A 21,092-nucleotide genomic window follows, 5' to 3' on the forward strand; every position below is an offset into this window, starting at 1 on the left:
TGCTCCCCCTTCCTTACTTGCTCCCTCCTCCATCCCCCCTACCTTTCTCCCTGCCCTGCCAAGGCCTCATAGGAGACCCTGGAAGTTTAGGGATTAGCCAGGGTGGTTCCCCACAGCTCTCCTCCGCCTGCTCCAAACACACACACACACACACACACACACACACACACACACACACACACACACACGCCCCGTTTTCCTTCTTGCCAACCTTCCCAACCTGTTGGCCTCCGCGTGAGTCACCTCGCAGACGGCTGCCCGTCCCCGTGGCCTGGACGACTCCCAGCAGGAGCTGCTGCGCCTTGTCCAGAAAACAAACCACACCCCAGCAGGGCCGGGCCGCCCCAGCGTTCCTCTGCAGTAGACAGGAGCTGGGGGGGTGCAGGTGGGCCAGCACTGGCCTCACCTGGGGCTGTGCGCCCTCACCCCTGCCCCGCCGCACTGCTGTCCTTTCCCCCTCATGTCCCTCACTCCTTAATGGTCAGCAGAAGCAGGCTGGCAGGGGTGGGTTTGAGGCTGCTGGGCAGGTTGACTGACCCCCAAGATCATGAGGGGTGATGCCTGTGCCTTTTCTCCTGGCATCGTCCTATAGTTTGTGGACACTTCGGAACCAGTTTCCATCGAACCATCTGGATTTATCGGTTGGATCGTGGGCTCCATTTTTTTTAAATTTTTATTTTTTTGCTTTTTGGGTCACACCTGGTGATGCACAGGGGTTACACCTGGCTCTGCACTCAGGACTTACTCCTGGCGGTGCTCAGGGGACCATATGGGATGTTGGGAATCGAACCCGGTTCGACTGCGTGCAAGGGAAACGCTCTACCCGCTGTGCTATCTCTCCAGCTGTGGGCTCCATTTTTAAAAGAAGTTTTGTACTTTAGATTCTTTCATAAAGGAAATCGGAGATAGAAATAATGTTTTTCCAGCTGCCTACCAGTAGACCCTGTTCAAACACTCCATTTCCGAGAAGAGTGGGTTGTCGGGGTCACTTGGCATCCTGGGGTGCCCACTGCAGCTCAGCCACTCGCCGGACCCCCCTCTTCCTGGCACCGGCTGGTGCTCTGAGGACTGCCCCTCCACTTACTGGAAAATGACTGTTACAGGGACACTCAAAGAACGGCGGGGGCCCGGGGGCTAGTGGCACAGAGCTGAAGCCGCTCCTGAGTCGCGTGGGCTCAGGGGACGTTTGCTTCATCCTCGCTGTTGGCTGCTTTCCTGATCTCTGTGGGAGGGCTGGGTGGGGTGTGGTGGCGGCTGTGGGTCTCTGCCCCGTCCTGGCAGCATCTCCAGGCCAGTTGCCTTGAACTCATTGGTGCTTGACCGAGGCGACTGGGAAGCATTTGGCCACATCTGGGCACCCTCTTGGCTCTCACAACTAGCCAGGGAAGCTGCATTTATTGTACCCAGCGGTGGTAAGCACCCCTCCCCCCAATCCCCTGACCTCTACCCATCACCCCCACTCCCACAAGTTTCACCATGTTCATCTCTGACTGGGAAGTCTTACTTCAAGGTATGTTTTGAGCCACCAACCATTCCTGCATTGTTCTAGAAACGAAAGGACCACTCAGAGGCAGGAAAGGGTGTTTTTCAAATGACTGACTTCTTCATATATGAATGTGTGTTTGTAATGGTGGAAAACCCCCCAACACATACACACACACATACACACACACTCTTTCTTCGGGTGGGACGAGGCATGTTGTCAATCACATCATGTCCTTCCAGAATATTTTAGATGTCTCGAAGGCAGTAATGAAAACAGCACCCACAGGATAGAAAAACTAGTTTATATCTGGTTCTCTGAGAGGCTCTGTCCTGCGCACCATGTGCAAGACCCCACCTGGGTAGCAGAGGAGCTTGAGAGAAAACCCTCTCTTTTCGTCTCTCATCGCCTTCGTCACACGAGGTTTTGTCTCTGAGTGTGGGGCTCCGGGCTGCCTTCGAGGATTCGCTTTCTCCATCCCGTGCTTGAAAGGAATGGGCTCCTGACAGTCGATGATAACTTTCCTGGTTCCTCGGTGACATTTCGGGGGCATGTAAATGAAAGGTGTAAATTAAGAAAAGCAAGTGTTTGTGGTTCCCACTTTAACCTTCCGTTATGTTAAGTGGCTTTGTTGCAGAGCGCTGTCAATGCTCTTGAAAACTTGGGAAAATCCACAGCGGGCTGTGCTGTTAGTTGCCTGTGGGAACACAGGATGTTTGATGTGAAAATTATATGGCCACATCTAATTGGGTGTATTTTCACCCCACCAGATACCAACCAAAGAGAAGATGCCTTCTCTCCTGCGCCCACCGCCCCCGTCTTGAAGCTAAATTGTTTAACCTGAATTTCATGCTATTAAGCATTGCATTCCACTAATTCCAAGGGCCATTTTTCAAGGCCCTTTGTTTAGTATTGACCCAACCATATAGGTTTCCAGACATCTGGCAAGAGCTCTGGTTATCAGTTACTCCCTGATGTGTGGACTGATAAGGCTCTTGACCCCCCCTGCCCTTTCCTCCATAATTGACATGCCTTCCTGTACCCTGCGGAAACCCGGGGGGTGAGGGAGGGGTGTTGGAAGGGAAACAGACACATGTTCTCCGGACCTTCCTTTGCTTCCCGTAAAATGGGAATAAGTAATCTCACCCTGTCTTTCTTCCAGAGGACTGTGTTCATGCCTAAAGAAATGGGCTCAGAATTCTAATAGAAATGATGATGATGATGGTGGTGGTTCAACTTCAGGATTTACCACAGCTTGTATTCATTCAAAGTGGATAATCTGATGCCTTCTCATATGTTCAAAGTGTCTAATCATCTGACCACCATCAATTTTAGAACGTTTCCATCACCCCCAAGAGAAATTCCACACTCATTAGCTGTCGCTCTTCATTTCCCATCCCCTGGCCTTTCGGTATGATTTGTGCATTTGGGTGTGTGGTAGACGGACTCACCCACCAGGGGGTTCTCTGTGACCTACAGCTTTCATTTAGCATTGTGTTTACCAGATTTCACCACAGCCTGGCAACTGGCAGCATTTGTATCCCTTCTGCTGCTCAAGTATGACTAGACTGGTGGCTAGACCACCTGTTCCCGATCACCAGTTGATGGTGATCTTGAGAATTAAAAAACTATGAGTTTAGTTCATATTTGTTTTACTTTTCAAAATTCATCTTTTACTGGGGATTGTGTGCTCGTGGTAAATAACGCTATGTGGCAAAGATTTCTGAGTCTGTATTTGAATATGCACGCACTCCGCGAACTCTACCTGGAATCAAACTGGTACCAAGATGACTTCAGAGTTCATGGTCTCTGGGCTTTTAATCTCTGAAAGCAGCGACTACTCTTGCTTGTACCTTTTTCTGTAGGTTGGGGAAGGATTGCCTTATCGCCAGTGACTCAATCCTGTCCCATGATGTGCTATCTCCTTTGTCTTTATTTTCTCCTGCGGTGATAATCACGCAAATGTCATCGAGGAGATTGTCATCAGATGAGTTTATTTTCAGCCGGGAGCACCTTTTTTGTTTAGTGCTTGGGTTGCTTGTTCCTGTTTTGGTCTTTGGTTTTCCTTTGGTCAATATTAAGAGACACAGGAATATTTGCAGTCTGGAGATACAGGACAGCTCACTTTGTCCAGATGGACACACCGGCTCCTCTGGGCCTGGAGGCTGATGTGGCCGAAGGTGAAGGCCTTTCCTGAGACCCACCTTAGGCAGCTGCTCCAACCTGCCCAGGTCACCACCTCCTGGACTGTGCTGGCCATCCAGGGCCCCTCAGAGCTATGAGGGCAGACTTTTCTAGGAAAAAACCTGCATTTTCTCTTTCTTGGCTGCATAGGTTAGATGTTTGAGGATGATTTTTCACTTTGAAGAAATAGGGACTGCTTACGGTCTCTGAGAGATCCCTGAAAGTGTGCTCTTCTCTCAGAGTCGTTGAAAGGAGGATTCAGGATTCTTTACCCTCTTGTAGGCAAGTTCCTTGAATCTTTGGGGGAAGAAATGGGAACTAGAGGTTTTGAGTCCTTCAGAGCCAGCAGAACACACACACACACACACACATACACACACACACACTCACACACTCACACACACACACACACCATTACACCCACTCACGCACACACGGACACATGTCCATGTGTAGACTCTAGCCCACATGTTCATAACACTATCACACATTCATGTGCATGCTCACTATCACATGCGTTCATATGCACAGTCACATGTGTCCATGCACACAATTTCATATACATACTGTCTTGTGTCTATGCACATGATTATGTATGTGCATGCCGTCAAATGTCACACATCATGCTCACACATTCATTTACACACTATCATACATGTAAACTATCACACATGCCTGTGCTCACATCCATGTACACATGTTCACAGACTCACAGTTGCATTTCATGGCACACAGTCATACTCATTCATGCACACATAACCGTATGTTCATGCATGCACAACCACACGCATGTGGACACACTATCAAGATCCAAGCACATCATACACATGCCATTACACACATTTTCACATCCACACTATCACACATTTTTGCACACACAATCCTAGGCATTTAGGTATACTCCATTACACATTAATGCACACTCACATGCATTCATTCTTACACACTAACATGTACATAATGTGCAACGCTGTTATACATGTTCATGCACATACGGTCATACTTATTCAGACACGCACACCATCACCTGTATTTAACCATGCACACCCATACTATTCCAGATTTGTTTTTCTTTCAAGGATCCCTTGAGCCTGATTTTTACTTACCAAGACAGAAAAGGATAGAGGGAGACAGCCAAAGACTTGGGTGCCACAGAGAATCATTTATCGCAGACTCTATCCCCTTGCTTCTGTGACTCTCACTTTCCCTTTTAAGCCTGCGAACCCCCTAATACTCTAGTTCTGGGAGAAGTCATGTCAGAGCAGGTGACCTAGAAGGGTCTACCTTGAGCAAGGAAACTGCCTCAGGAGGTGACTGTTATGGTTGTCCCAGGCAGAGGTCCAGTGATGGCAATGCTTGCTGCCCACAGCATCTGATTGGCAGCAACATGATTTTTCTAGGGATGAAAAATGAGCACATACTCTGTGGGAACCAGGATTGTTGGTGAATGACTCTACCTACAGTGCCTTCCCTTCTGCTTTTTTTTGTGTGTCACACCCGACGATACATAGGGGTTACTCCTGGCTCTGCACTCAGAAATTATCCCTGGCGGTGCTTGAGGCACAATATGGGATGCTGCAATTGAACCTGGGTTGGCTGCATGCGAAGCAAACGCCCTATCTGCTGTGCCATCATTCTAGCCCTGCCTTCCCATTCTGATCCAGGTGGCTTCCTGTCTGTGGGAACTCACTGTCAGGTTGGATTGGGGAGGAAGATCTGCTCTCAAACAGTGCTCAGGAGGCCTGGGGTCCCACCAACAACTTTTTTTTTTGGTTTTTGGGTCATACCCGGTGATGCACAGGGACTATTCCTGGCTCTGCACTCAGGAGTTAGTTCTGGTGGTGTTCAGGGGACCACCTGGGATGCTGGGAATCGAACCCGGGTCAGCCGTGAGCAAGGCAAACGCCCTACCCACTGTGCTATCTCTCGAACCCCTTACCAACATTTTTTTGCCAACTAGTCAGTTGGTTCAGCTGGCATGAGGGTCTGCTGAGGATATGATGTTGCTTGGGTTCTTCAGTGTTGGGGATACCCGGATCACCCCAGCAGGGCCCTCCAGGGCTCTACCCAATATGGCATACCATGAGGTGCTAGGAACTGAACTTGAGCTGGGTGTATGCTATGCAGATGCCCTAACCATTGTACTACCTCCTGGCCCCTCAATGACAATGACATTGTCATTGGATGTCATTGTCATTTATGTCCGAGTGGTCTCTCTATCCTTCCACTTTGATTTCTTCTTTTGCAGTGTTGGGAGAACCTTTTATTTATTTTTTTAACCCAAATGATTTTAGTGTAACATTTTTATGTAATTAGTATAATGCATTTCAACCCAAATGGTTTGTTTTCATAAGCACCCGAAGAGGCTTATTAAATAACATTTTCTCATAAATTAGCCCTCATTTGCAGTTCATTCAGTTACTGAATCATGAAGACCCTCTGGAGTTTGATGTTGTCAGGAAGTAGATTAGCAGAAAATAGTATGTTATTATCTAATGCTAATAATCGGTTAGTAGAAATGAGAAAAGAGGATGTGTAATTGGGGCTCCCGTGGTGAACAAGATGGGAGTTAGAGAAACGTTTCCAGGAGAAATTCCAGAGTTGGTTGCAGGAACCTGTTATTTGCGTTCTTAAATATTCGGGTCTCGGCTGACAGGACAATGGAGGTCGGCTTTTGGTTAGCCCTGCTTCCCTTTTCAGAGCAAAACCTCTCCATTTCCTGAGGAGAAATCAGAGCTCCAGGCAGACCCACCCCCACAGGTGTCACAGGCTGCCTGGATAATGATCTGGGGTGACTGATAAATTTACCATTTGAACGTGTTGGGTGATAAAGAGGGTTGGTGGTCCATGTTCACGATCCAGCATGACCCTGGTCCCCATAAAATGCTGGTCCTCACCACGCTGCTCAGAGTACATTGAGGTACAACACAGGTCCATGATGCTCCGGAGGCCCATGGGTTCTCCCAAAGGCCCACAATCTTTGGGTGCTTCGCCTGGGAGAAAGAACACCCCTGCCCTCCAGTCTCAGTAAAGGCCCGATTTTGTTTCCTTATTAGCTGGTCCCACTAAGCTTTCTGCAGCCCGTGGTTCCAGAAACTCTGTCTCCGGTTCTTCCACTTCAGTCATTGCTGGGGAGGTGAAGGAACTTCCATCCGGGGCTGGAGCATGTGAGTCAAACCCTGTTGTCTCAGTAATCTGTGCATATGGCTTCCCGCATGCTTGCCTACAGATTGCTTGCTGGAGAGGAGGTCCTTACACTGCGAAGGACCCTGGGTCTCATGTGCAGGTGACAACTCTGGAGGCTCCACAGAGAACCTTTGCTTCCCACCTGCTCAGGTCACAGGGGAACCTCATCGCTGCCAGAGGAAGCAGGTGGAGGATGTACTGGTGCTCAGCTCACGTGTGGGGGTTGAGGCAGTCAGACTGGTCATAGCAAGGGCTTCATGGAGTGTTTCCACCATGTCTGCCTTGGCTCATACCCTCGTGTGAAGGCTTACGTATTTAACCTTTCATCCTCTCAAGGCAAACTTTGATCTTCACATTGAGGTCACTAAAAAGTAGGAGCATCTTTATCCAGAATTGCTCAGCTAATTTTCTTTCGTTTCTTTTATTTTAAACTTTTTTTTTGCTTTTTTGGGTCACACTCAGCAATGCAGAGGGGTTACTCCTGGCTCTGCACTCAGGAGTTACTCCCGGCTGTGCTTAAGGGGACCATATGGGATGCTGGGTGTTGAACCCCGGATCGGCTGCATGCAAGGCAGACACCCTACCCGCTGTGCTATCTCTCCAGCTCCTTATTTGAAACTCTTTTTTTTTAAAAAAAGCAACCAAACCTATTGGGTGCCTACTTTTACTTCCTTATTTAAAATGTCTTCCTCCGCTCCTCTCCGAGAGCCCAGCAAGCTACTGAGAGTATCTCGCCCGCACGGCAAAGCCTGGCAAGCTACCCTTGGCGTATTCAATATGCCAAACACAGTAAGAAGTCTCACAGTGTTACTGGGCCCACTCGAGCAAATCGATGAACAACGGGAGGACAGTGACGGTGATTTAAAATGTCATAATAAAGGGTTGAAGAGAGAGAGAGAGAGAGAGAGAGAGAGAGAGAGAGAGAGAGAGAGTGTAAGAGTACAGTGGGTAGGATATTTGCCTTGCATGAGGTGGACCTGTGTTTAATCCCTGGCACTTCATGGTCCCCTGAGCCCCATCAGAAGTGATCCCTGAGCACAGAACTAAGAGTAAGCCCAGATCAAAACTGGGTGTGGGACCCCTGCTCCACAACAAATAAACCAAAAATATATCATCATGAGAAAGGTATGTTTCATTTCCCACTTCTGAGTATTTGATATTGAAAAGTACTGCATCCACAGTTAGGTTGTTTGTCAACATATTTCAAAAGTTATTAGTTCTGTCAAAGTTACTTAATGTGAGAATTCTTGATGGGGCTGAGCACTATGGCTGCAAGACCCGACTGTCTTTCTGTGGGCTTGGGTTGGTTGTTTATTTCGTGATGTCCTGGTTTGTAAACATACTTGAATAGGAGTAAATAAGCGAGATACGAGGATTTCACTTTGGTGTCTCATTAGTTTGCTTCCTTTCAGTGGAATGGTCAGGGTCCTTTTCTAAAATGATTTTCTGATTTTTCCAAAGAGACCTTTGCAAAATAAAGGCCTTCTTGGTCGTGCCTCGAACCCTGAACTTGCTTTTTCAGTTTGGTTTTAGTCTCCTTTGCTAGCCAAGTAGCTTATTTTACGCATAGATTACGGGATTTTTAAAAAATCGTACATATTTGCATGACATGATTTCTCAGACACATCTTTTGTAGTTCTTATTTATGTTAGAAATTAGATAATCTTTTCTTGGGGGAAGAAAGCCCAAACGTAATGAGCATTTGTTAGAGTTTTCCAGAGATACAGATCCCCACCCCACTCTCCCCCCAAAATGGTGGATTCTCTGTTTATATTCTCTGATATTACACGATCATGCGGAATAGCAGGTACCACCATCTGTACTTAACACGTTAAATTGTTGGAGAGCTTAGGATGTAGTCCTTCTACTTATTGGAAGTGACTCCAGACCCAAAGCCTGTGGACCAGGAGAGCTAGTGGTGCAGTTCCGGTCTGTAGGTTTCACTGGGAGTGGGGTGGGAGCAGGAGAAATTGTTCCTCGAACCCAAAGGCTGCCAAGCTTGCTGGGGTTCCCCTTATTTGGAGAAGGATGAGCCTTCTGGTGTTCCCTTCAGGCCTCCAGCTGTGATTGGATGAAGCCCACACCTGTCAGGGAGGGTGACCCCGCCTCACTCCCTCTGTAGGTTGACTGGAAACATCAGTGGTGGGATTGTGTTCTGAGCTATGTGTCATCTCTGTATGACGGTCCTAACACATCATTACACCACCCTGGGTGAGTGGCCTCCCGGGACCACAGTGGTCTGTGCAGCCCTCGAGTGGCTGTAAATGTCAGATTCCCCCAGAAAGCACAGAAACACTCAGGATAACATTCGAACAAATAGTGCCAAACTGCTCAAATAGAACTTTACACATCTGCCTTTTTCTTTCTAAAGGCCAAAGAGGTGAATTCAGCATAGCCAACAGCTGGGGACCAATTTATGATCTGAATAACATTATTTCAGACAAAATCTTGATCTCTGGAGGCGTTAAGTATTTATAGGAGTTTTGTTAAATGATTTTTAGCTCCTTGTCGACACTCTTCTTGCTCTCTCTCTAACCCTTTTGTCTCCCCACTTTTTAATTTTATTTTTCCTGGCAGAGCAATTGGTACTTCTTAGCTCACTGCCTTTCATTTGATTGCATTCACATTTGAATGTTGTCTGTAAGCTCATCAAACACTAAAATAGTACTGAACCCTGACTTTTGAAATGGTACATCCTGTTGCTGGGTCCTTGTGGCCTTGTCCCTGTGTCCATTCACAAGTGCCCCTTGAAGATCAGCTGTCCCCAACTTCTCTCTTGAAGTGTCACAGCCTCGTGAGTCCACGAGTTCACCTTCGATGGAATCAAGATCTTTTAAAGTCTTCAGTCCCAGGAGCCTGAGAGACAGTAGAGCATGTAAGATGCCTGCCTGGCATGCGGCTAACCTGGGTTTGATACCCAGATCCCATATCATCCCCCCCAAGCCCAGCCAGGAATGAGCTCTGAGTGCAGAACCAGGAATAACCCCTGAGCTTTGCTGGGTGTGGCCCCCAAACTGAAATAAGTAAAGTTTTCTGCCTCATGCAGGCAGTGTTCCAGAAAAAGGAGTGGGGCAGATTTCAGCAGTTAAGTGCCTGCAGCTTAGTGAAATTCACAGCATCCGGTGGCATCAGGGTTCTGGGCAGGATAAGCCCAGATGATTATTCCAGCAGGTGACCTTAGCCCTGCTCCCAAATCCCAGAGGTGTCTTGCCTGCTCTGTTCTGACTCCTGTCAGCCCCTACTTTAATAGGTTGCCTTGGACCAAGACCCTGGTGTGGGCTGGGAGCTGGAAACTCAGGAAACCTGCATTTATGGTGCCTGGAACGTGTCTTTTCTTGGGTGGGGATAGAGTGTCGGGGCCTCACACAGCAGTGCTCAGGGCTTACTCCTGGCTCTGTCCTCAGGATCACTCCTGGTGGGCTCAAGAGACCATAGGGGTGCCAGGACTTGAACCTGGTTCGACCAGCATCCGTGTTATCTCTTGGGCTCTGTGTGCTCGTTTTCCTGCACAGACTCATATGAGGCATGGCTGCGCGATGATGGAAGTCATGCTTATGGGGGGTGCTGGCCTGTGCAAAGTTGGGGTGCTGCTCCTTACCCAGAAGCACCCAGGCAGCCTAGGGGACCTGATCTGTTTCCGGGAGGGGAAGGGGCTGGGCTGTGTTGATTGAGAGAACTTGCCCACCCCCAGAGCTTGGGGAGGGGTCTGTGATACCAAATTGGCAAGACCTGAGAATCCGGTGGCGCCTCTAAGTAGGTGGGGGTGTCTTTAGCAGGAAGAGCATGCGTGATACTTACATAGGACCCTCTGCCACCTGGTTTGGAGCATCTGCAAAGGAGTCTTGGTTTGAGGGGAGCCTCTGGGCTTCACTCTGGGTTTTTAGTTGTAATAGTTGAGTTGTCTTGAAGACGTCTCATCCTTGCCATAGCTTGTTTGAAGTGGCTTATTAATAGGAAGTAATATGTAAAAATCATATTATGCGAGGATATTATACTGATTAATGATGGGGATTATAGTTAGAAGAAAAGGGGAAAGAGGGATGGTGGGATGGGCTTGTAAGATAAGAAGAGGTGGGTGAGACCCTTTGGGAAACAAGGTGTCTTGCTCCTGGAAAGTGGGCAGTGTGAAAGAACATCTAGAACTTACTTCTTCTATTTTTTTTTTCTTTTTGGGTCACACCCAGCGATGCACAGGGGTTACTTCTGGCTCTGCATTCAGGAATTACTCCTGGCGGTGCTTGGGGGACCATATGGGATGTCGGGGATCGAACCCAGCTCAGCCGCGTGCAAGGCAAATGCCCTGCCTGCTGTGCCATTGCTTCAGCCCCAAACATCTAGAACTTCTACAGCAATATGTGGGACCATGCAGAAGAGAGAGAAAGAGAGAGAAGAGTTTGAGAAGAGATTGAGAGAGCGAGCGAGAGAGAGACAGAGAGAGAGAAGAGAGACCAAGAGAGAGAAGAGATTGAGAGAGAGAGAGGGAGAGACCAAGAGACCTTTCCTCTGAAGCCTCAATTCCCTTGTGGGAATCCAGGCCCGAGGAAAGGTCATGGGAAGATAGTGCCATTCTTGAGGTCTCTGGTGACCTTCAGGCAATTTCCTTCCCAGACCCCTCTGGGGTCCTTATCCTGGGAACCTTGCCTCTGAGCTCTCAGCATCGTGCTAGGAAGGAAAGGCAGCTGCTCTGAACCCCCCTGTACTGCCAGGTTCCTTCTAGAATCCACCGGAGGGCTAAAGCATGTCCCTGGAGTGGGAGGCCGCCGGGTGAGTCACCTTTACAAGGCAAGAGAGTTCGGCTCGGTTGTAAAGCAAAGCCCATCGTGCAGGTGGACACGTCCTGGCCCGTGACTCACAGTCCTGATTACACATGAGCGCCCTGGAGAAGTAGGGGTGGAGGGCGCCCTGCTTCCCACACCCAGTCCCGACACCTTCAGACACTTCCAGGGAAGACCAGCCCTTCAGCTGGGGCTCTCAGACTGGGCCCAGATTTCTCCAGGGATTGTCCCTCCTGGGCTTCTGCCAAGGGTGACTTTGAAAGGTCCGCACCAGGGACAGCCCCAGCCAGCAGGGGGCCAGAGAGGCACCTGTTTGTGGGCGCTGTGGCCGCTTCTTGTTTCAGGAGCTTGTGTGGCCCTGGAATAGTTTGATGTACCTGGACAGCACCCTGCTGGGCGGACCAGGTGATACTTGGGTAGCCGTCGAAATGGCCCTGGGCACGGGGCTGCTGTTCTTTGGTTTTATACTGGTCAGTTCCTGTCTCCAGCCTTCACTCCCCACCTTGCTCCTTCATTATCAGATTTCCTGAAGATCAGAACATGAGCCTTTGGGTGTTGCGTTTAGTTTCCTGGTCCTCTACCTGAAGTGTAGGGCTTGGAAGGATGGGAGGTGGTGTTGTTGGTGGGCTCGTCCTTCAGACGGCCCTCTACGACTTGAGCTAGTTGGAGCTACTTCCTGTACAGTGGACAGAAAGGGCAGAGGCCGCTTCCTTCCGAGAAGACAGCGAGGGTTATATTTCTCTGCAACTGGCACTTCTAGGACCCTGAGTTGTTCTTTGACCACCCCCAACCCCACCCTCAGCCCCCCTCCCCCCTGAAACTCTCTCCCATGCAGGGAGCAATAGTGACCATCTGGTTAGGCAGGTGAGTCCACACAGCCGCACCAGGAGCCTCCCGCCACCCGGGCTGGTGTCCCCTCTGCCATTGACTTGCTGTGTGACCTTGGGCACGCTCCTTGACGTCTCTGAGTCCGTTTCCTCCTCTGTGAAAGGGCCTGGCAGCACCTCCCTTGTACTGTGGGGACTGAGACGTAGTGGATGGACATGCATTGTCCGGTCTGGAGCCCCCCAGCCCCAGAGCAGGCATGGGGGGGTGCTCTGCAGGGAGGCACTCTCTCTGGACTGGTGGTCCACCCCCCTAAGCTGCTACTGGCTATGTGAGCTGTGCCCTGCCAGGGTCCAGGAGTGTTCGAGAGTGACATGTGTGTGTCTGTAGTCTGGCCTGGGGTCAGGGCTGGATAGAGCCCCAGGCTGTTGTGGAAACACCAGCAATGGCCACTTTTTGGGGCGGAGTGGGGGGAAGGGTGAGATATAGTGTTCTTTCACATGGTTGAAACTAAGGTGATTCCAGCAGGTAAGTCGAGCTAGAGGAGGATGTGCCAGCTCCCAGAGGCAGGAGTGGGGGGTCAGGGGCAGTGGGGGTGGGTGAGCAGGGCGGGGTCAGAGGGTGTCATGGAGGAGGAGGAGGTGGACGAAGAGGAGGAAGAGGAGGAGGAGGAGGAAGTGAAGGAGGAGGAGGAAGAGGAGGAGGAGGCGGCCCGAGAGTTCACTAGCAGGCCCTGAGCTGGCCGGTCTGCAGGGAGGTGGACGAGTCCTGGGGGCCCTTTGGGAAGCCCCCTGTGTCCTTGGTTGGTGTTGCAGAGAAGCGGGGTCTGGGTAGCAGTTGGGACGGGGGCCTTACTCTGTTCCCCTTTCTTCCTGGCAGCAGTGCCCCTTCCCTTGCTGCACTCAGGGACATGACTGTCAGCACTTCTGCCCCCCCTCAGACTTCACTCTCAGCACCGCAGTCTTCAGGGACATGAAAAGGAGCCACTCCTTACAAAAAGTTGGGGAGCCCTGGTGTCTGGAGGTAGGTCTCGGAGCAGCGCGACGGTAGGAGACGAGCTCGCTCTGAAACGGAGGCGCCCGGCCCGGGGCCTTCCGGAAACACCTGGTTCCCCTGGCATGGGGCTTCCCTGGGTTCCCGCCGGGCCGTGGCGCTATCAGGTGCCACGATGTCTGGGTGGACTGACCACGGACTGGTTATCAGCACCATAAAGAGGCTGGTTTACGGGAGAGGGTGGTGCTCCCGGAGCCCGGGGCAGGCCTCGTGGCCCGTGTCCCCAAGGATGAACAGCTGGGCCACCCTTCACCTTGACACCACAAACGATTCCCACAAACCATGCCCACTGCCCACTCCCGGCATAGGAGGAACCAACCCGGCCCTTCCACGGGGCCCTGTATTCTCATTTATGGAGAATTCAGATTTTCCCCTGAGGAGGTGGATACTGTCCTGAGGCCACCGAAAGGCGGTGCCCAAACCCCCACCCTGCTCAGGGTTGGTGAGGGGCAGCGCTGTCCAGGTTAGCCATCCCAGAGAACGAAGGACGTCTCGAACAAACACATCTTCCATCTTCACAAACACAGAAGTCAATGCAGATTTTTTTAAGTGTGTGTTTTTTTGTTAAAATTAATGCTTTAGATTTAAACAGCAAAGGATTTCGTGTGCAGACTAGATTTTATTTTTATTTTTGTTTGAAGGCTGGAGTGATAGCACAGCTGTAGGGCATTTGCCTTGCAAGCCGCCAGCTAGGCAGAGCTGGGTTCAATTCCTCCGCCCTTCTCGGAGAGCCTGGCAAGCTACCAAGAGTATCTTGCCCGCACGGCAAAGCCTGGCAAGCTACCCGTGACGTATTTGATATGCCAAACACAGTAACAACAAGTCTCACAATGGAGATGTTACTGGGCCCGCTCAAGCAAATCGATGAACAACGAGAGGACAGTGCTACAGTGCGACAGTGCTTTGTTTGAAGGACAGTTAATATGTTAACAGCCAGTGTAGGGGTAGGCAGAGAGAGAGCCCAGGGGTTACTGCGCCCACCTTACATGAGGTCAAATCCAACTTGATCCCTGGCATCCCATATGGTTCCCAGAGCACTGGAGTAAGTCCTGAGCACTGAGCCAGCAGTAAGTCCTGAGCATAGCCGGGTTGCCCCACAAACTAATAATAACTTTCTTTTTTTTGCATTTTGGCAATTTTGGGCTGGAGGGATATCACAGCGGTAGAGCATTTGCCTTGCACGCAGCTGACCCGGGCTGACCTGAGTTCGATTCCTCCGCCCCTTCCAGAGCCCAGCAAGCTACCGGAAGTATCTCACCCACACGGCAAAGCCTGGCAAGCTACCCGTGGCGTGTTCGATATGCCAAACACACTAACAACAAATTTCACAATGGAAACGTTACTGGGCCCGCTTGAGCAAATTGATGAACAACGGGAGGACAGTGCTACAGTGCAGTATTGACAATTTTATTCTGAATTTTAAGTCTATTAATAATTCCAAACTAAGGGAGACCACTTCACATGGCACATTAAAAATCAATTCAAGAGAGATTTGATTCAACATAAAAGCATAAAAATAGTGTCTCTTTTGTTTTCTTTTGGAATAATGCTTTTTGTGTTTGTTTTTTCTTGCGTGGGGGCATACCTAGTGGGCTCATGCCTGACTTTATCGTCAGGGATCATTCCGGGCGGGGCTCAGGGGAATGTATGTGGTGCCAGTGATTGAACCTGTGTTGGCAGCATGCAGGGCAAGTGCCCTATCCACCATACAACCTTTCCAGCCTGGATAATACTTCTGACCTTGCTTTCAGTAAAGAGTTCTTAAATTATAAATCAATAACCGTTAATAGTAAAGGAATAAAACTGGTCATATAATTATATCGATATTTCAAAGTTGTTGTTTTCCAGAAACAATTGGGAGAGTGAGAAGTTCGGTGATAGAATGAGAATATTTATTTGCAACATATATATATAACACACAATTCTACGTCGAACATTTGAAAACTTCCCGTGTATCAGTATAGCTGTTTTTAAAGGCTGGTTAGGACTGCCTCTGTCTTTCACGGTCATTTCTCATCCTCGCTTTGGTGTTGGGGGCTTGTTGCGTGTTGATGGAGAGTCACAGGCGTCTGGACGTGGGAGCGTGAAGGCACACATGCCACCTTTGGAGAGAGAAGGGATCAGAGATGTCTTTGAGGCGGGGTGGTTTCAGAAGTAGCACATAGCCACTTAGGAGAGAAAGGCCTTTAGCAAATCTAAGCACCCTGAGCCCCCCCTCCCCTGAATTGCTTGACTATTTGGATGCGGTTCTTTCTCATCTCTCTCGGGGCTACGTTGCAGAAATCCTGACACAGTTGGAATGGTGCCCGTGGCCCTTTCCCCCCCACCCAAGAAACCTTCAGAATTCTCCCGTGGGTCATCATTCTGGGAGTTGCTGGCAGGCATGAGGGTGGCCTGGAAATCCATCTTTGTCATCACCTCCTTGGCCCCCTAGGGCCAGCCACATGGGAGTACCTTGGAGGATGTGTCTGAGTCTCTGGACCCCGGGATGATGTTTGTGCCTGGACCACCCTGTGTTTGTGTGAAGCCTTGTTCTCTCTCGGCCCCAGCAGAGCAGAGGTGGAGTGGGGGTGGGGCGGCCTGGGTGGGGTGAGGGTGGGGGGAGCCTCGCCACGGCCCCATGGAAACTTCTCGACAGTCCCTCCCTGACCACAGCGTTCATGCCGCCTGGCCTGCATGATAAGGCCATACCGCACATAGCTCGTCCTCCACCAGGGCCGGCACGGAGTCACTCATTAATCTCTGCTCAGAGTTATAAGGTAGATAAAGGACAACCAGAACCAGCCAATGTGTGAGAAAATGAAACAGAAAGCCGGGGACCCTTTCCTAGAACTCAAGCTCCCTGGCACCAGTGACCGCTAGGCTTACTTATGGCTTTGCCAAGATCCCTCCTTCTTGCAGGCTGGGCCTCATGGGCCGGGCCTTGGACTCTGGGTACCAGTTTGTCCAGTGGGGATAGACCAGGCCCCACAACACCCCCAGTTGCTGTGAATCTGACCCAGTGAAAGGGAAAGGTGAGGGTGCAGGTGGCCTGCACGATGGACCTGAGACCAACCGCAGGGGTGGCCGGCCCATCGTTCCTATGCTCCACAGGGTTGGTGTCCAGGGAAGTCAGTTCTGTAGTTCTTCAAATCAAGGTGGTGTCTTGCCCAAATAGGACCCGGGGAGCACCGTGGAAACCACACGCCCGGGAGTCCAAACTGAATTGAAACCCTCAGTTTCTGTGGGTGTTTGGCTGTGTCTGTAGAAAGGAGGGGGCTTGTGCATCCCCCTACTTACGAGGAACCCCCAAAAGACTGATGGCAGAGGGACCCAACATAAGGTCCTAAGGCCCTAGCATGTTGGTCGATGTTCTCTCTTCTAAACTTCAGGGCAGTCCTGGAGGGTAGGTGCAGGGAGGGAGTCTCTCTGCAGCGGAGGTGAGGAGGTTCCGCAATACTCTGAAAATCACAGGGGAAGGGACTAAGCTCCAAGCCCCTGAGCTGTTAGCTGGCTGTGCATGACTTCTTCTCCCACCTGCTCCCCCTGCTAAGGAGAACGTACTACATCTACTAAACATCCAGCCTGCCTGGGAGCTGGGCCGGACAGTCTGAGTTTCACTGTGTACAAAACACCCCAGGTCCTTCTTGCCCTTCTCTCTGGAACCTTCATTGTGGCGTCTCTCCTTGTCCGTCCATTCGGCCCGAGCCTGATCCTTCAGCCCTCTCCTTGGGCAGTGCGGGTTGGGAGACCAGTTGAGTAAATATGACTAAGAAAGTCAATACCCACCTGAACAGGCATGAGTCACTTCTTACTAGTTACCTATTCATGTACATTTGAAAAGCTTACCATACAGAGTCATTACATTGGGGCTATTAACATGTTTGATAGTGACAATCATAGGGTGTGACTCAAGGCATAAATGCACGGAGATAAGAAAGAAAGTGTTATTTCCTATAATTGCTTAGTCAATACTATGTTCATGGAAATGCTTGCAAACTAATTTTTAAAATGGTCTTTGTCTGGAACCTTCTTTCCTATCTTGCTTTCTTCCTCCTTTGGAGTTCTACAAAGGCGTCTCTATGGGTGGGGGAAGGGAAGGATTCTCTGTCCTCTTGATTTGTGTTGCCTCACCCTTTTGCCAATTTTTAAATTTCATTTTTAGGGAAGTGTGTGTGTGTGTGTGTGTGTGTGTGTGTGTGTGTGTGTGTGTGTTTGGGAGGAACTGGCTTTTGCTCAGCAATCTCTTAACTCTCGGCTTTTACACTGCGGGAAACAGAGACTTCTGTTCACTTGCAGAACTTCTCACACAGACAGGGAGTTCACCATTTTGCTGGGAGGAAATGAAACTTTTCTTAGGTTTATTAGACCACATCCTATAAATCTGTGGCTTATTATATGTCTGATTTCTGAAAAGCATGGCATCACGGCTGTAGTTTTATTTTTGCTTGTTAGTCATTTGGAGCAAATATAGAGATTACTTCATTTCCTTAGTACTCTGTGCTTCAGTACATGTTATGTATGGAAAAAATCTGGATTTACACAACAAAGTACGCTTGAAGGGGAATATTTACTGTATGAATCTCCGCATTGAAACTTGGCGTTAGAAGCATTTGGTTGAACGAAACTGCTTAATGTGTCTTCTCACTCTCGATAACGTAGAATAGGATGGGATGAGGAAGCAGTGAGAATGGTTTCTTGGAGATAAAGCGACTATTTCTTGTCGTCTTTGAGATGTGTCTTAAAATCATAGGTGGGAGGCAATTGTTTTTGCTTCTTTTGCATCTCTTAAAAGAGAAATCTTTTCCCCATCTGGAACAGAGTCTCTATGACATCTCAAATGGGGGTACCCCCTAATGTGCGAAGGTGCTGCCTCCCTGCAATCTGATTTTTCAGTTTGATGCCCAAGCATCCCACCTGAGAGGCATGAGTTGAAGATTTCCGCAGCAGAGCGGACATTTCCTTCACACCCTCCTGGCATCGTGGAACCCGGTTGAGCACACAGGCCTGGCAGGTGGACCAGGAAGTCTACCCTTCCCCCATATTCCTGCTTATCGGGTGGGGTGACACCCATGAGAGACCTCCGCACTGCCAGATCATTTTATTTCTTTGTTTCCCCTTTCCTCACTGCAAAGTTGCTTTGTCCAGTTCTCCCAGATGAACAGCGTCGAGGATGAACCTTCCAGGAGAATAGAGAGATACAGGGTCACTTCACCCTCTTTAGCACAGCCCACTCTAAGACAGGCACAGCTGGTGCCCACCTTCCGCCGCCTGCCCCACCAGGAAACCCATCTTCCCTCATGAGAGTATCTTGGCTGGGTTCTGGGGCTTCCTGCTGGGCCTCAGGCTGGACGCTGGGGGCGCTGTTCCTATACTCATCCCCCTCGGGGCTGGTGGAGGAAGCAGGAAGTGCAGGCCCTGGGCTTGAGGGCTCTCCCTAGGGGAGCCCATCCAGGGACTGAGGGGTCCCTCCTGGCTGCCTGGCATCTACCAGGACCCCACAGGCTGCCTGGTGGCTGCTACTTCTGTGGCGAACCCCTTTCCTCCTTTCTTTGGAAGTCACTTATTTCTTGGTATCTCTGTGACAAAGGACATTTATAGAGGAGACTTGGGCCCGTGAAGGCTGGCGTGTTGGAATCTGCACCTTTTTTTTCTAAAATTTTTTTTAAAGAAGCCAATTTATTTAATTTTTTTTGGGGGGGTCACACCCAGCAATGCTCAGGGGTTACTTTGGCTTTGCACTCACGAATTACTCCTGGTGGTGCTTGGGGGACCATATGGGATGCCGGGGATCGAACCCGGGTTGGCCACGTGCAAGGCAAATGCCTTACCAGCTGTGCTATCGCTCCGGCCCCTTTTTAAAAAATTTTTATTAGTGAAGTACCATGAGGTACAGTTGTAGACTTACAAATTTTTGTGCTTGGGTTTCAGTTATACAATGATCAAGTACCCATCCCTCCACCAGTGCCCATTCTCCACCACTGATCCCAGTGTCCCTCCCCACCCCCCATACCCACCATCCCACCCTGCCTCTGTGGCAGGGCATTCCCTTTTGTTCTCTCTCTCCTTTTGGGTGTTGTGGTTTGCAAAGGAGGCATTGAGTGGCAATCATGTTTAGTCTGCACGTTTTACTGTTCTGGCTCCTTGTCATTGAGAGAGGTGACAGCTCAGTCTCCCTGGGGTGTGTGTCTCAACCCTCAGGACACCCTTTTCCTCACAGTAACCTCACCCTGGAAGAGAGGGTGTGGCTGGGCTCTAGGAATGGTGCCACTTGCGCTATCCCATCTCTGGGCCTGTCTGTCTGTCTGTCTGTCTGTCTCTGTCGATGTCTTGTGCCTCAGACAATCCCCGTGTCACTCAGATTCGATGTTTGGATTTGAGGACAGAAAAGGAACTGACTTCAGCCTAGACCTTAGGACTTAGTTTACTCGTTTGTAACAAAGAACAGTTACGGTTCTGGGAGCAAAGTCGTGGCAGGTAGCGATTTTTTTCTGTCTTCTCCACTCCATGCACCTTCCCGGGAAACTTGAATGGAATTTAGCAGAGATGATCCCGGGAGCGAATCGGCTCTCGCTGTCCACTCCACGTTCTCCCCTCACTCCTCACCACCTCCACCCATTGCATTAAAAATGTTGCCCTGGTGCTGAGGACACAGCCCACTGCTAGAGCCTTTGGCTTGTCTCTGCCAAAAAGCCCTGGGTGTGATCACTGGCAAATCTCTTACCCACCCCCGCTGTACCCCACCCCCACACCCCACACCCACACACACTTTTTGGGAAAAACTTATTTTTCAAGTGTAGTCGTAAAAACATTGGGGGGAGGTGGCATCTGGTGTGATGCCGCCAGGCTGCAGCGCGGGCATCTGTTTCCAAGGCGCGCCTTTTCCGCTCTGTGCCTGGCTCCTCTTGATCTGGAAATGTGGAAGGAGGCAGCACCGGGGGGCTGCAGAGGTCTCAGCTCTGGGGCCTTCTTTGGGCCACGCCCCCCGGCACGTGCTCCCCAACATCCTTATCTGCTGACACTGCAGGAAAGTGCGGAGTGTCCCCAGGAAGGTGTGACGAGGAGGGCTGTGTGTCCTCCCAGTAGGTCTCTTTGCAAATGCTGGTTCCTTCAAACCAGAGTGTGGGGGGGGGGGGACAAGAAAGGAACGGAAGCATCAGCAAAGTGAATCAAGGGAGGTAGGATGCGGTGGGGCTGGCCAAGTGGACACTACCGGGTTTATTTCTCGTCCCCAGTGGACGCTCAGCCTGCCACGGCTGGTGCCCGGGCACTGGCCCACTCACCACTTTAGCAAAACAGAATTGGCAGGAGATGATGTTGGAGCGACTATGATGAAGGGGGTTGGGGTCAGAGGGCCCCGACTCCCCACTCCATCACGTCGTGCCTGGCTCCTGCCGGCGCATTTCTGCCAGCTTGGTGGCTCCCTTGGAGCCCAAGGGACAGGGAGAGGCCCGATGTGGCAGGAAAATGAGAAGCCCTTTGGCAGTCCGGAGCCATCTGGGAGGAAAGGCAGCTTGTAACTGTCCCAGCTCGGTCTCGGCCAAGCTGCTTTGCCTCTGCCTGCCTGAGAAACGTGGGTGGAATTGAGAGAGGGGTGCCAGGGTCGG

The 21,092-nt window shown here is 50.4% G+C and overlaps 1 protein-coding gene across 42 annotated transcripts in view; it reads left to right on the forward strand.

Moving 5' to 3' along the window:
- The window catches only part of TCF7L2 (transcription factor 7 like 2), a 202,336-nt gene that overhangs the window by 115,218 nt on the left and 66,026 nt on the right, over positions 1 to 21,092 (forward strand). For 24 of the 42 annotated variants that reach the window (XR_008793359.1, XR_008793361.1, XM_056120409.1 and 21 more), the window contains one exon: positions 13,333 to 13,476. The exons of the other annotated variants lie outside the window; for them this stretch is intronic. Coding sequence is in view for 22 of the 24 variants with exons in the window: in XM_056120409.1 (XP_055976384.1) it covers positions 13,333 to 13,476 (144 nt within the window). In the remaining 2 variants the exon portion in view is untranslated. The remainder of the gene's footprint in view (positions 1 to 13,332; positions 13,477 to 21,092) is intronic. 42 annotated transcript variants of the gene reach the window in all.

The sequence above is a fragment of the Sorex fumeus genome, unplaced genomic scaffold (assembly GCF_029834395.1).
Source record: "Sorex fumeus unplaced genomic scaffold, SorFum_2.1 ptg000043l, whole genome shotgun sequence".
Classification (NCBI taxonomy): Eukaryota; Metazoa; Chordata; class Mammalia; order Eulipotyphla; family Soricidae; genus Sorex; species Sorex fumeus.